Source organism: Ambystoma mexicanum, chromosome 4p, assembly GCF_040938575.1.
Source record: "Ambystoma mexicanum isolate Mex_15411 chromosome 4p, UKY_AmexF1_1, whole genome shotgun sequence".
NCBI lineage: Eukaryota > Metazoa > Chordata > Amphibia > Caudata > Ambystomatidae > Ambystoma > Ambystoma mexicanum.
In genome coordinates this window covers 1,225,966,510-1,225,979,479 of record NC_090927.1, presented here as the reverse complement: position 1 = coordinate 1,225,979,479, position 12,970 = coordinate 1,225,966,510, and the positions used below count along the sequence as shown (strand labels likewise).

Here is a 12,970-nt window from a genome sequence, read left to right as displayed (position 1 = left end):
AGCATGCATGGGGCTCACACGGTCCATGCCTGTCAATGCATGTACCCCTCTGATTCAAAGGTGGAAATGTAAATTATGTAAATTCATAGAAATATTGCATCGGAGCATCTTAGTTTTAATTTGGGCCATATTCTATTGTTGGCAGATCAATACAAGGGTGGGTCTTCATTCCACGGCAGCAGTGCCTGTATTTATTTATATCATTTATTTATTTAAATGTTTGTATCGTGTTGCATGCCTGCAGGCCTCAGGGCGCACATCCTGGTACAGGAAGACCAGGCACCAGAAAACCAGAGCTGAGATTGCCCTGAGCGCACCCTTCTGTCAACCAGGTATACACTTGGAGATGTGACAGCCACTCCCATGGCCAGGCACCTGCCGCAAATGTTTGCAGATGGAGAGAATTTCCCCTTGCAAAGCCATTTGGGTGGGCAGAGGTATCCAGTGATAAAATTGCAGGAAATAATAAAGAATGCATTTACAACGATGACAAAATATTGCAAGAAATAACAGAGTGGGTACAAAATATCTAAAAGCAGACAAAATATTGAAATAAAGAAAAACACAATGTAATGATAGGGCTAAAACAGATTTAGGTTAAAATTTGCATAAATGGGAGGGAGAAAAGGAGAGTTTAGGAGGCAAGGGAGGATCACCCTCCATCCACCCCCCAAAAAAGGTATTTTTACAATGTACACTGTAAAAGGCATTTCAATATTTTTTCATGCTATATGTATTACACTTTGTAATTGTACGTCGCTGTTATTTCTGCAATAACTCACAGTGCACCGTGCGCAGAATCACTATTATGGATCACACCACTGGTAAAAATGCAACCGCTTGGTCTTCTGGGGAGTGTACCGGGCACTCGCAAGGGGACAGACACCTGCACATACTGTCCTCAGCAAGCATAGAAATAAAGTACAAGACGTAGCACATGAACAACTAAACGACTAGCAACCAAAAACATGGGGACATAATTAGAAAACTTCACTCGAAGTAGCACAGCAGGCATGTACAGCTGCTTTTGGAACGACCAACTAAATGTGCCATCCGCTGACATGTTAAAGGACCCAAGAAGGCAATGGAAGGTGGGGAAGGGGCGGCCAGATTGGAAAGAAAATCAAATATCTCACAAGAAAACTAACACATGTGAAAGGGGAAAATGTATCAAACCATCAACAGAGCTCCTCTATTCCAGGCTGCCACCCTTAACTGATTTTGCTTGTCCGCTCTCCCCCCCCCCCCCCAAAGCTTGCAGGTAGATGGAAACTAACAGCTGTCATGGCTTTCTATTTTCTTCTTTCTTCGGCCCCAATGTTTGTTCATTTGTATAATTCATAAATCAATAAAAGGGTAGAACACTGTGCATTTATTAAGTGCATATAAAGTGCAAATCTGTTGTATTAGAAAAGAGGTTAAGGGTAAGGTCAAATCCGTAGGCCCCCCGACTGCCCTACAAATAGAGATTCAAGCAGGCGGAATTGTCAAATATGACAGGATCATTGGTTGTAAGGTTAGTGTGTAAGGCAGTACTAGACTACACTTATTCCCTCTGCTCTTTTCCCAGTCACCCTTAACACGCCTATAAGTGCATGGAATTTGTAGGCAGCATGCAATGTATTTGCATTTTTTCTGCACAAAAACAACTTCAAAATCCTTTCTCCACGTTGAAGAGTTCTTCTAAATCCCCGAATGAGGATACAAATGTAGGCAAACTATATGCTCTTTCCCATAGTGACGTCACATTAATTCTGCCAACCACACAGATCTAAATTAATAATTAGCAGTACTTGCTTTAGAACAAACAATAGTTTCTCTGCAGCCATGGTTTCCAACAAAGGAGCCTATTTTTCAATGGGATTATTTATTGACAACCAAGCTGTTGCCTAAGTATGACCTTTCAAAACAGTTTCTCCTACTGCACAATGAGAGGCACATGTTTAGGGGGAGAAAACGGTGGTCTCAAGGTTCTAACCAGGGGTGGTAAACTCAAATGGACAGGCCGCCTATTTAGATTCAGAACCATCTCTCTCAATCACATCATTAGATCTATAGAAATTAGAAACATAATAATACACAGATGTGGTTGTGGATTTCTAGCAGTCAGTGCAAGTGATTAGTGCAGGCAAGAAAAGTGAGCCAGCATGAATCCACTCAAGAGAGTTTTAAGGAAATGTTCCTCCACTGACATTAAAAAAAATATATAAGTTAAAATAATGCATTTCACAGCACAAATGTCAGCAACGATTTGATACAAATCCATAGGTTAAACACGCACTTATGCAGGGGAGCACAGGAAAATGACTGTGATGCCAAAGTATTAATAGCACAGATGAGTCTTTTATCGCAGCACATCGTGGATGTGCCCTTTAGAAGATCGTGTGCTCCATGGAAACCTTGGATGCGCAGTAGAGACATCTACTCTTGTTTTGCATCATAATAAAGCAGGGCCTGGTACAGTTGCCACTGTCACACCGGGGGAAAATGCCAGCAGAAATGACACCAACTTAAAATGAGAGAGTTTTTTAGAGTTGTATCTCAAACTACATCTTTCATTTTCTGGCATAGGTTCATGAGCTTTTCTTGCAAGTTAACCTTGTTAAGCAAATGTTTGAAGTAAGGGTGCAAATGACACTGCACAAAAAACATTTCACTACGCTTGTGAAGGAACGTGAGCTGGTAGATTAATAATGGTTAGCAGTGTGGCGGGTGGAACCAGCCAAAAAGGTGGCTAGGAACGTGGGCTTGAACCGCCGGTGAAAGCCCACGTTCCATCCCGCCTGACGGACGGCTCCTCCGCTGCCATCCTCCACCGACCCTCCGTCCTCTGTTCTCTGTTCTGTTTCCCCCATTCCTCCCCTCCAATTACTGAATGTCTGCAGCAGCGGCACTCCCTTCTGTCTGCTCCTGCAGGCCACCATGGAAAGGACATCACTTTCCATGGCGGCCATCTTGGTAAAGTATTTTCCTTTGTTCAACAGGACACACACAGCATCCCATTGAACAAAGGAAAATATTTTGCTTTTAGCACCCCCGGGTTACGGCTTTGGCAAACCAGAGTGCTAATAGCCTTAATCCCCCATTCCAAGTGCTGGAACAGGGGGTAATGGCAAGGTTCCCTTGTTATTTGGCCTTGCTTTGCTCGGGCCGATAATGTGTGCTGCTGGGCCGTTATCCCCAGTTCCAACACTTGGAACAGGGTATTAACGCCATATTGTAGACGTATCTATGTTTCTTATATTGGACAGTTTTCAGGCGTGGCATTGTTATGAGATGAAGCGCATTCGCAGGTGCGCAGGAAATTGTCAGATGGTGCTGCAGCGTCTGCGTCACAATGGAAGGAGAGGCAAATGCGCAACTAGCTGGATCGCTAGTGTTGCTGGAGGCCAGCGAGCATCTGGTGCAAGGTGCGTTCGCTGTTGGAAAAGAGGAGGGACCAGCAGGATTGCCAGTGTGGAGGCGGGCAGTGGGATCCCTGTTCGCAGGACGCCTCTGGGTGCTGGAGCCTTGTCACTCGTTGTTTCCCCCACAGCAGGCCAGGACACAAAAGTAAAATGCCACACACAAACTCTATTTCAAACAGCACCTTTATTTAGTGTGACTATCACTTTCGACGCCATACTGGTGCACTTCCTGCCCCCCTATTTCTCCCTCCCACTTGTCCCTGCCCCTGTGGTCCAATGGGGGTGAAACCGCAGTCCTGTTAAAGGGACAGTGTGCTACCCTGGTAACATATAGTCATGTGTGTCTCTCTGGTTCAGTTTATGATAATTGTCGTCTGCCTTTATGCAGGGTACCACTTTTTGGGGGGTGGTTTAACAAACAAATATCATTCAGCTTTTGCTTAGAAGAAGGTAACTGTGTAATGGTAGGGTGATTATCTACTTTCATGTATTTATTTGGTTACAGATTCCGTCATCATTTGGGTGTTTACCTTTCATTCATAACCCATCCTTTAGGCTGTTTTGCTTTTGGTCGAGGGTGCTCCTACAGAGAATGAGCATCTTTCTCTCACAATACAGGAATGGAAGCTACTGCAGCCTTTTCTCTGCTATCCCTTTTCTAATCACATTGCAAGCCTTTATTGTAAATGTAATTGTTTATTTGTAAAGCACTTATGCACAAGTGAAGTGCTTGGAAGCGCTTCAAGGCGGGAAGGGAGCAACATTCTTAAGCCTTTAATTTTCTGAATGATCTAACAAAAAATAATTAGCATACTAGGCTAGAGGCATTTCCAGTAGTGCGAGTGCATGACAAGAAGGTATGAGAGAAGGGGGGCGGGGGGAGAACATTCAATCAATAAACTACCGTACTATGCATAACGGCATGTCAGATAGTGCAAGTGCATGACAAAGAGTGGGGAGGGAAGGTGCGGGGAGGGAGAGGGAAAAGGGACATACAGACATTAACTTCTGTACTAGGTCTAGCAACATTTCAGAGAGGGGAGACAGAGGGAGGACAGGACACATGATCTTGATAGGCCTAGTACATTATTCAAGGTTGTGCAATTGCGCAGACCGGAAGTGCGAGGGGGAGAAGGGGGACAGGTAGGGGCCTGTGTTAAAAGGAACGTATTCTGAGTGCAAAAGTGCCAAGCAGAGTGCAAAGGGCCGGAGACAAGTGCAGGACTGGTGGGGGAGCCTGTGAGCCTGGGAGCTGTGAGGCTCTGGAGGGGCACCAGGCAGCCAGTCAGAGAAACTGAGCAAGTTGGGGAGGGGAAAAGAGGAGGGAAGCAGGACAGAAGAGAAGGAGGTTAGCAAGGGAGAGGGAGAGAGAAAGAGGAAGAGAAGAGGAAGGACTTGAAGAGTTTCGGGAACTTAAAGTGGTCTGGCTCAAGACCGAGAGAGGCTGTTCCAAAGGGAGGCACCTGCAGAGGATAAAGATCTACCCCCAAATCTCTGTTTGGAAAAGCGGCTCACTCGCAGAGAGTTGGAGTAGGTCAGCTGGAGGGCTCTAGAAGGAGAGTATTTAGGAAGAGAGCATTGTAGACAGTGTGGTTCCTGGCCCCAGAAAGCCTTGTGGACTATGCAGAGGGACTTGAACTTGATCCTTGCAGCCACAGGGAGCCAATGGGGGATTTCAGCACCAGAGACATGCTGTCCCTGCGCTTGAGGAAGGAGGAAGAGAATCTGTAATGGCCAAAAATCGAAAATAATAAACACCAGAATTTTCCACTAAGTATATAGCAATGGCTCAGTTTAATACTACTTCTGGCATATTTCTATCGCATCCACCATGAAACAATGCTACTATAAACTATACCATCCTCCTTTGTACACGTGATAAAGCTGCCAGACAAGGTGTGTACAAAAAAATACAAAAAACAATACACATTTCAGTTTGTCAATTATTTTCTAAGAATCTCAATGGCTAAGGTATTCTTCTCGTTATCAACTTTCAAGCCACATTGCCGTGATAAGGGGATCAATCCATAAACAGTAACTTCTTTGTGAATCAAATAGCCTTATACAGGTTTACGTGAAGTCTTCATGGTCCAGAAGAATGACTCCCTTCTTCTGGGCAATTAGATACAGTTCTAATCATAGGCTACATTTGCCTATGAGAATGACTCCCTTCTCCGGATCTCAGTTCCTTTCTGAGGAAACAAAGTTCCAGCTTGTGGTGCTGTAAGGGTTCAGTTTCAATGCAAAAGAAAAAAGTTCCTACTAAAACATAATTTCTTATTGACCAAAGTTTTGCTTGACTACTGGGTTCCTGGAGAATGCCTCCCTTCTCAAGGTATTTGGTTCTCAATGTCCTCACAGTGCCCGGGGAAGGATTCCCTTCCACAGGTCTTCTTCTGATCAGTTTCACGATGGACAATCTTCGTGGAAGACACAGGAGGTATTGCTTCCTTCTCCTGAGATCAGTTCACAAGGCTGGGCGGAATGTCCCCCTTCTCCTAGGTCCTTTCTCAGGCTTTCACAATTCACAGTTAAAAAATCATGGGTGGTAATGCCTCCCTTCCCCTTACTTGTTTTACACTTCAAAAGTTCACAATCCACATGCAGTTCCAATCGTATGGGTGCCGGTCTCAGACCTTTGTGGTTATCTTGACTTGGTGCAGTAGTCCTGGTTCACCATCCTGCCTGGTGCTATGACTATGAATATAACGTAGGTTATTCTTCATAAAAGGGTAAAGGTCCCAGATCCATGGGATTCTGTTCTCTCAGTGATGCAGGACTGGTTCACTATCCTGCCAGGTACTGTGACTATGAAGATGACTTATGTTACTCTTCATAGAAGGATGCGGGTCACAGACCCGTGCGTTTTTCTCCTATTGGTGTTGCAGTTCCTTTTCGCTAGGGGTCTTAGCATTTCCCCCAGGGCTTCCCCTATGCCCCGGTATTATGGCTCTAGCGTCTGCTAGTGCCTTCTGTTACCCCTTCCAACTGCCGCAGTAGCCCTGGTACCTTTAAGGTCTCTACTGTCTTGGCCCGGTATGTCTCGGGGTTCTCAGCCATCTGCTTCAGGCTTCTCTGGGATTCTACACTCTTACGGCATGCTGTGACTTCTCTGGGGCATGTGCAGGTTCTCAGAGGGTGCTTCTTCCTGCAACCATGCAGTCCTTCTGCTAGGCCTGCCTGCACGTTTGCTGCTCTGCTTCGCTGGATGGTCCTTGCAGGGCGGACTAGGTAAGAGCCTCTCCACCTGCATGGTAAGCTTTCCTGGGGCCGCTTCAGTTCTCTGCCAAGCTGAACTTTTCCCACGCTTGCAGTTCCTCCCATGGGGGCATCTCTCCATTTTCTGGTTTCCTGCTTCGGTTTTGAATGGGTTCTGCCCAATAAGGTCTTGGGAAAAAAAAGACTGTTCATTCCTGTTATCCTGGTTGCTCTCTATGCTTCCGCACTTCTTCCTCATCTCATTACTGATCTTCAGGTCTTCCAGTGAGTCAATTGGTGTCTCCCTCATCTCAATACTTAAGGAATACGTGTCCCTTAAGGAGTCCACACTCTTCCTCATCCAAGTACTTCCTATATTGTGCATGGCAAAAACATATAGGAACACTAGGGAAAGTATTGGTGGACCGGGGGCAGGAAGTTGTGTTAGGGTTAGGTGGGCTATGGGGATACCATGTTCTCCCCAGGTTGTCACTAATCGCGTAGGGGGCTCCCCCCCCATGAGATCCACCCACTGAGTACCACCCCCAGTGGGACTATTGAGTAGTGACCTCACCTCGTTGGCCTCATGGGAAGGGGCTCCATCACATTTTGCACCAACATTCTCTGAGACAAGCACAAAGGGTTAACATTGGCAAGACTGTAGGACGAGCCACTCATGTAATGATATGTGAATAATATATTTCTCAAAAGATTCATTCAAAGTCTTTTTCTGTCAATTAAAAATATGGTCAAATGCTCTATTGTAAACATTATGAAGCCTAACTGTGAGCTCTGCCAGCAGACAAGTGGTGGTCGTTAAAGCAAGCATATTTCTCAATTCTGTAATGTAATGCAATGTAGTGTGAAGTGTTCTTACATAGTGCTCTTCTACCATTTTTGGTGACCTCACTGTGTGTGTGGTCTAATACGGAAAAGGGGCAATGTGTTGTTAGGGGTATAAAGGCAGAGAAAGATGTGAAACCTGTGGTGCTGAGGTACATAACCCGTTTATGAATGCTGCTCCTATTCTATGAGTTTGGAAAACACATATGAAAATATGTTTACCCAGAGGCCCAGGATCCAATAGATGGCACATTTGGTCTAAGTTAGCTGCAGATGTATGGTGTGTAGTCAATCTAAAGAGGGTAAATGGTGTCACAGGAAGCATAAGGTACAATACGGGAGTGAGGAAAATGGCATCATCTCATGGATTGTCTAGGGTGATCCGATGGCTTTTTGCAGGAGTGTTTTGTTCCATTTTGAAGGAGGCTGAAGTCTGATCCAAAAGGCCTGAGGGGGGGTTCCAATTAAGCGTATATCATTTTATGGGGACTCCGTCCGTTGCGTCGAAGTAGCAGATAGTTGGTATGGTACGACGGCCTTTCATCGACACCCAAGAGAAGAAAAAACGAATCAAATCTTTATGGGGGGTTGGGAAAGGGCATATAGAGGTTTGGGTGGTAATGAATAACAAGGAAAAGGCAGAGGGAGGGAGCGCTTGGGTGGAAACAACCCCCAAAATAATTAAAAAACAATTTCAATGATTTTTTTCAGCAAAAACAATTCTTAAAAACACTCGTCGAAAAAACGGGTGTCGATGAAATGAAATAGAACCAGTCAGTATATAAGTGGTTGAAGTTTCAGTGTTAGTCTTGTGCTGGTGTTGAGTAGGCAGGTATTTAGCTGGTTTCTGAAAATTAGATGGCTTTCTTCTGTGTGAAGGAGTTTGAGGTGAGAGTTTTAGAGTTTGGTTTAAGAGGAAGGAGAAGGTAGATGCACTATATTATTTCTGTTTAAAGCTAGGCTCTGCCAGTGATTTATTGTTGCTGGATCGAAACATTCCCAATGGTTGAGGTTATGGCAGAATTCAATTTTCGCGATTTTCTGCAGCCCGTTCGTGGGTCCATTAAAATTCCAATTTCTTTTTGCTGGCTTCCCTAGTTTTTTACATTATTTTTGTGGTCAGTGGGACTATTGCTGAAGTCCCCCTCAGACTATAACCCTTTCTCTGGATTGTAGTGGTGTTCCCCCCGGCTACGTGTGCAGGGAAACCTTCACGCATTTATTTTTCACCTTTTTTTGAGATGACAGCACAGGCAACTTTAAGTGTAGTGATGTAAGAATACCCATGTTCCTTTTTCTTTGCTGTAAGTAACATTTTGTTTCCTTGGTGATGAGCTCAGAACAGGGCTGGCGGCAGTGAACCGATTTCTTCTCTTTTTCCAGGTTGTCATTTACAGAGAAGGCTGTTCTTTTAGCCAAAATCCAATAACTTGTGGTAGATACATTTTTCAAGGAGTCTGGAGATGAAAGGTGTTTTGGGGGTGCTGGTCATTAATTTGCTGGGTAGTGTGGGTCAGATATAAGGTTTTATGAGAGGTGTGATGAAGGCTTATTTGAAGGTGTGATGTAACTCACCCCTCCCCCCCTTGACCAATGGAGGATTGTAGGAGAGCTAGGAAGGTAGTTGCCTGTCGGGGCAGTTTGGTTCTAACTTTGGAGATTTTAGGGGGACACAGGACTTCCGGAGAGGCATCTAGATTACTAGTTTTGACCATAGTGAGGGGGCAAAAGGCTGTTCCATGTCGCAGTATGATGTTTTGTCAGCATCAAGATCCATGAGCCGGAGAAAATTCAATGTCGTTATTAATTCTGATTCATAGTTTATTCAAAATGGCATTTTGTTCAGTCTTGCCTTTCGCCATTAGACTCCATCTTTGGTTTCATGCCAAATGAGACCTTCCAAGCACTTACATCCATCGTGAAATAGGTCCTGAAACTCTGACTCACATACAAAGCATGCCCTGGTCGAGCAGAAAGCCTTTCCATGTCAATTTTGGACAGAAAATAGGAGGCATGTGGCATGGGAAAGGTCACCAAATGAAGGAGGAAGTTTGGGCTAATGGCGAAAGGCAAGATTGAACAATTATTTTTTTAAAGTATGAAACAGAATTAGGAAAACCTTCAATTTGCAAAGGACATATATTTTTGATAATTGTCCTTTGAAAAAAACAGTTGTACAGGAACTAGTGCCCTTAACTGGCTTCATGCCCTGAAGATCAAACATGGCACATGATGTGCTTCATTCAGACTAATGTATAATGCACAAATATATCTCTGCTGAGGCATACTTATTTAAATCATGTTCTATTTGTTTATTGATTTCGATTGCCTACAGTTTATGTGCCAGGAAAATATATGCGAATATGTGTTTAGCTGTCAAACTGCAGATTCGGGGAAATTGACATGGATGCCTTAGAACACATGTGCTGGTAATAATAACGCATGTGCTGGAAATAAGGAAGCATGTCTTGTGCCTGGTAAGCAAAGGGAATATAAACCCTTTTCAGTTTCACAGGAAAACAGATGATTCTTTGGGACTTGCATGTTTTATATGTCACTCCCTGTGGTTCATAGAAAATCGCAGCAGTCTTTGAATTAAACTGGTGCAAACTTCCATTCTAGGCGCTGGAGAAATGTACAGTTATGAAAACAGCTCAGCGCGTGCACATTAGAGCCAATGCAAAGAACAGAAATGCAATGGTAGATATACAACAGGTAATACAGCACCCAGTCTTACATTGATGCACAGTAAAGGAGTGCTCCCAGTAGAACACACGCAAAGCCTATTTGATGAGGCGCCAAAGTTCATAAAGATGAAATGCCATTGCAAAATACAGCTCGAACTCGACAATTCCTACACCTAAATCTAAACGCAGTGGGCCCGATTCATGGAATTTTTTGCACGGTCCAAAGTGACTGCAATACCGACACAAAGCCTGGTTCATGGAACTGTGCAAAGTGTGTTTTTTGCTGTGCAACGTCCGGGCAAAGACATTTTGTACAGCAAAAATGTCTATGCACTGACTTTGCACTGCAAAAATACACTTTGCACAGTTCCACGAATCAGGGTGTGTGCCGGCAGTACAAAGTCACTTTTCAGCAGTGCAAAGTCACTTTGAACAGTGCAAAAAAATTCCATGAATCGGGCACTGTCACAAACCAGATTCAAGGAATCATGAGCTAACTGAAGATTTGCAAGGCTCTCTGGCATGGACTCTCCCCCGGGACCACCTTAAACAACAAGCTCCCTTTCAGATATGTCTCAAAGGCATGTCTCTTTCCAAGCTGCCTGCAGCAATGGATCCCCCGGTAACCAATGGATCCCCCGGTAACCGAGCGAACATGTCAGCCCTCTTCCCCGCCTTTGGGGATCACTGACACCACCACCAGACTTGAGCGATATTGGATGTATCCCCTTTGGGGCAAGGAAGCAGAGAGGGAAGTTATTTCCTCTGTTCAGCATCCATGCTAATTAAAGAACTGAGAACATGTATTCACAACAGGGAACAGCAAAGAAGTGTGAGTTCACCCAGGTAAAGGTGCGGACTAATTGTGTGCTCTATGGATTTGGTGCTATTTCTACTCTCTGAGTTTATCCTGCTTGTTTGAACACCCACAATAGTGGCCGTAATGCTGCTTTGTGTAAGAAACAGAACAATGCGCCACTCTTACGTTCCTCTGGCTCTCTTACCTCATGCGACAAGTAGAAGGCAGCGATACCCAACGGCCAGAAGCAGCAGAGCATGGAGAAGACGCTGAGCCCGAGGTGGTCCCTTGGCGGCATCATCAGGAAATTGTCTTCACTCTCCGTGTCACTTGAGTAGTCACTCTGAAAGATAGGGGCGAACAAGCGGAAACGCCATGTCAACATAGTCAATTTCCAAACTTGGAATATATATGCATTTTATTTGAGTATATTCACAGCTCAAAACAAACCTTATACACTCCAAGTGTTAGAAAAAATATTGTCGTCAATATTTTAAAATTTGTTTCACAAATGTATCAGTGACACCTGAGTGATTAGTTTTGTATTTGTGTTTGTATTTTATTATACAAATAATAAAATACAAATACAAATACGAAACTAATCACTCTGTACATTTCGTTTCGCATCCTTTCACATTCCTGGAAATAAAAGCCTACTAGTTAGAGTATCATTCGTATTGCATACATACATTCTAATGAATGTATCAATTGATCCCGCCATTCTAACAAAATAATAGCATGTGAATAAATAACTAGAACTGTAAAATAGCAACGTTCAAGCTTAATTTCCTAGCAGTCATACTTCTGGATCAGGAATTCTCAGCCTAAAGTGAAGACAAACGTTTGAAGCGTTTTTAATACTTTAATATAAGATCACGAGACGATAATAAAGATGGGTTTATGATCTCCCTCTCCGATGGGGCTTTGCATAGACTACACGTGTGCTCTAATTTACGAATCTTCAGGCCAGGGTCCATGATCTTTAACCTTTCAAGTAAATGAAGCCTGAACTTCATAAGAATGTGCCTCATTTCTCTGGAAAATGCCTGATGTTATATTGTCTAAAACCATAGCTAGGAAAGAAGCTTAGAACCTTGCTTGAGGCTTTTATACACTCTGGGCCTCATTATAAGTTTGCCAGTACGGGAACTACGGTACCAATAAGCCTGCCGGTACCGTAGTTCCCGGACCGGCAAACTACGAGCCAGGTCAGCCGGGGCTGACTTGGTGGGTAGAACGGGACCCGTAAGAACAGCATGTCGGATGCTCCGGCACCGTTGATAACGGTGCCGATATATCCGGCTTCCCCATTCCAATTGAGCCCTACGGGGCTCAAATGGGAATGAGGAAGAATTTTTCCCGGCGCCCAGGAATGGGCTAATACCAGGTCCAGCAAGGCCGTAATGAACCGGTAATTGCCCATTTCTGGGCGCCGGAAACAATAAAATACCAGCATCAGCTTTGCCTGTATTACAGGCACGGCTACCGCCAGCCTCCTAATGATGCCCAGTGGTCAGTAAACCGATCTCTGCTGTCTAATCTAATGAGCACTGTCTTGTTGTTATACAAATCAAGACTCCATTTAATTTCGTCCAAAGACACTTGCTACAAAGACTGACAAAAGCATGTGTGAAATGTACAAGGTATACGTAAAGCAGTAGCTAACCTTTTCTAAGGGCACTTTTTGATAAGAAATTGAAAATCAACAAATTATGTATACTCAACGAATTTTCCCAGAATACAACCTGGGCCATGTTTAGAATTCGATTAGTTGCCACCCACATATTTAAGAATCAGGGCTGCAACGGCTTTGCTAAACGCATCCAATAATGTGGCAACTCGCTGTGTGCTGCAGTCAGATCTACTGCTTCATTCCATGAATTCAGAATTTCTCCACTTAAAAGTTTCTTGTAGCAGGGTTGCACATGTTGCCGAGTGGTCTGCTTGTTGGTTAATGGCAATATTTGCCATACTATTCATGCCAGCGCTCTAGACTTTCAAAAAATGTGTAACCTTTCCTGTACCTTCTCATATTG

General features: G+C 44.1%; 1 protein-coding gene across 2 annotated transcripts in view; it reads right to left on the bottom strand.

Moving 5' to 3' along the window:
* Positions 1-12,970, bottom strand: part of SYNDIG1 (synapse differentiation inducing 1) — a 1,155,325-nt gene that overhangs the window by 459,318 nt on the left and 683,037 nt on the right. For both annotated transcript variants that reach the window (XM_069606881.1, XM_069606880.1), the window contains exon 3: positions 11,140-11,277. In XM_069606881.1, the coding sequence (XP_069462982.1) occupies positions 11,140-11,277 (138 nt within the window). The remainder of the gene's footprint in view (positions 1-11,139; positions 11,278-12,970) is intronic.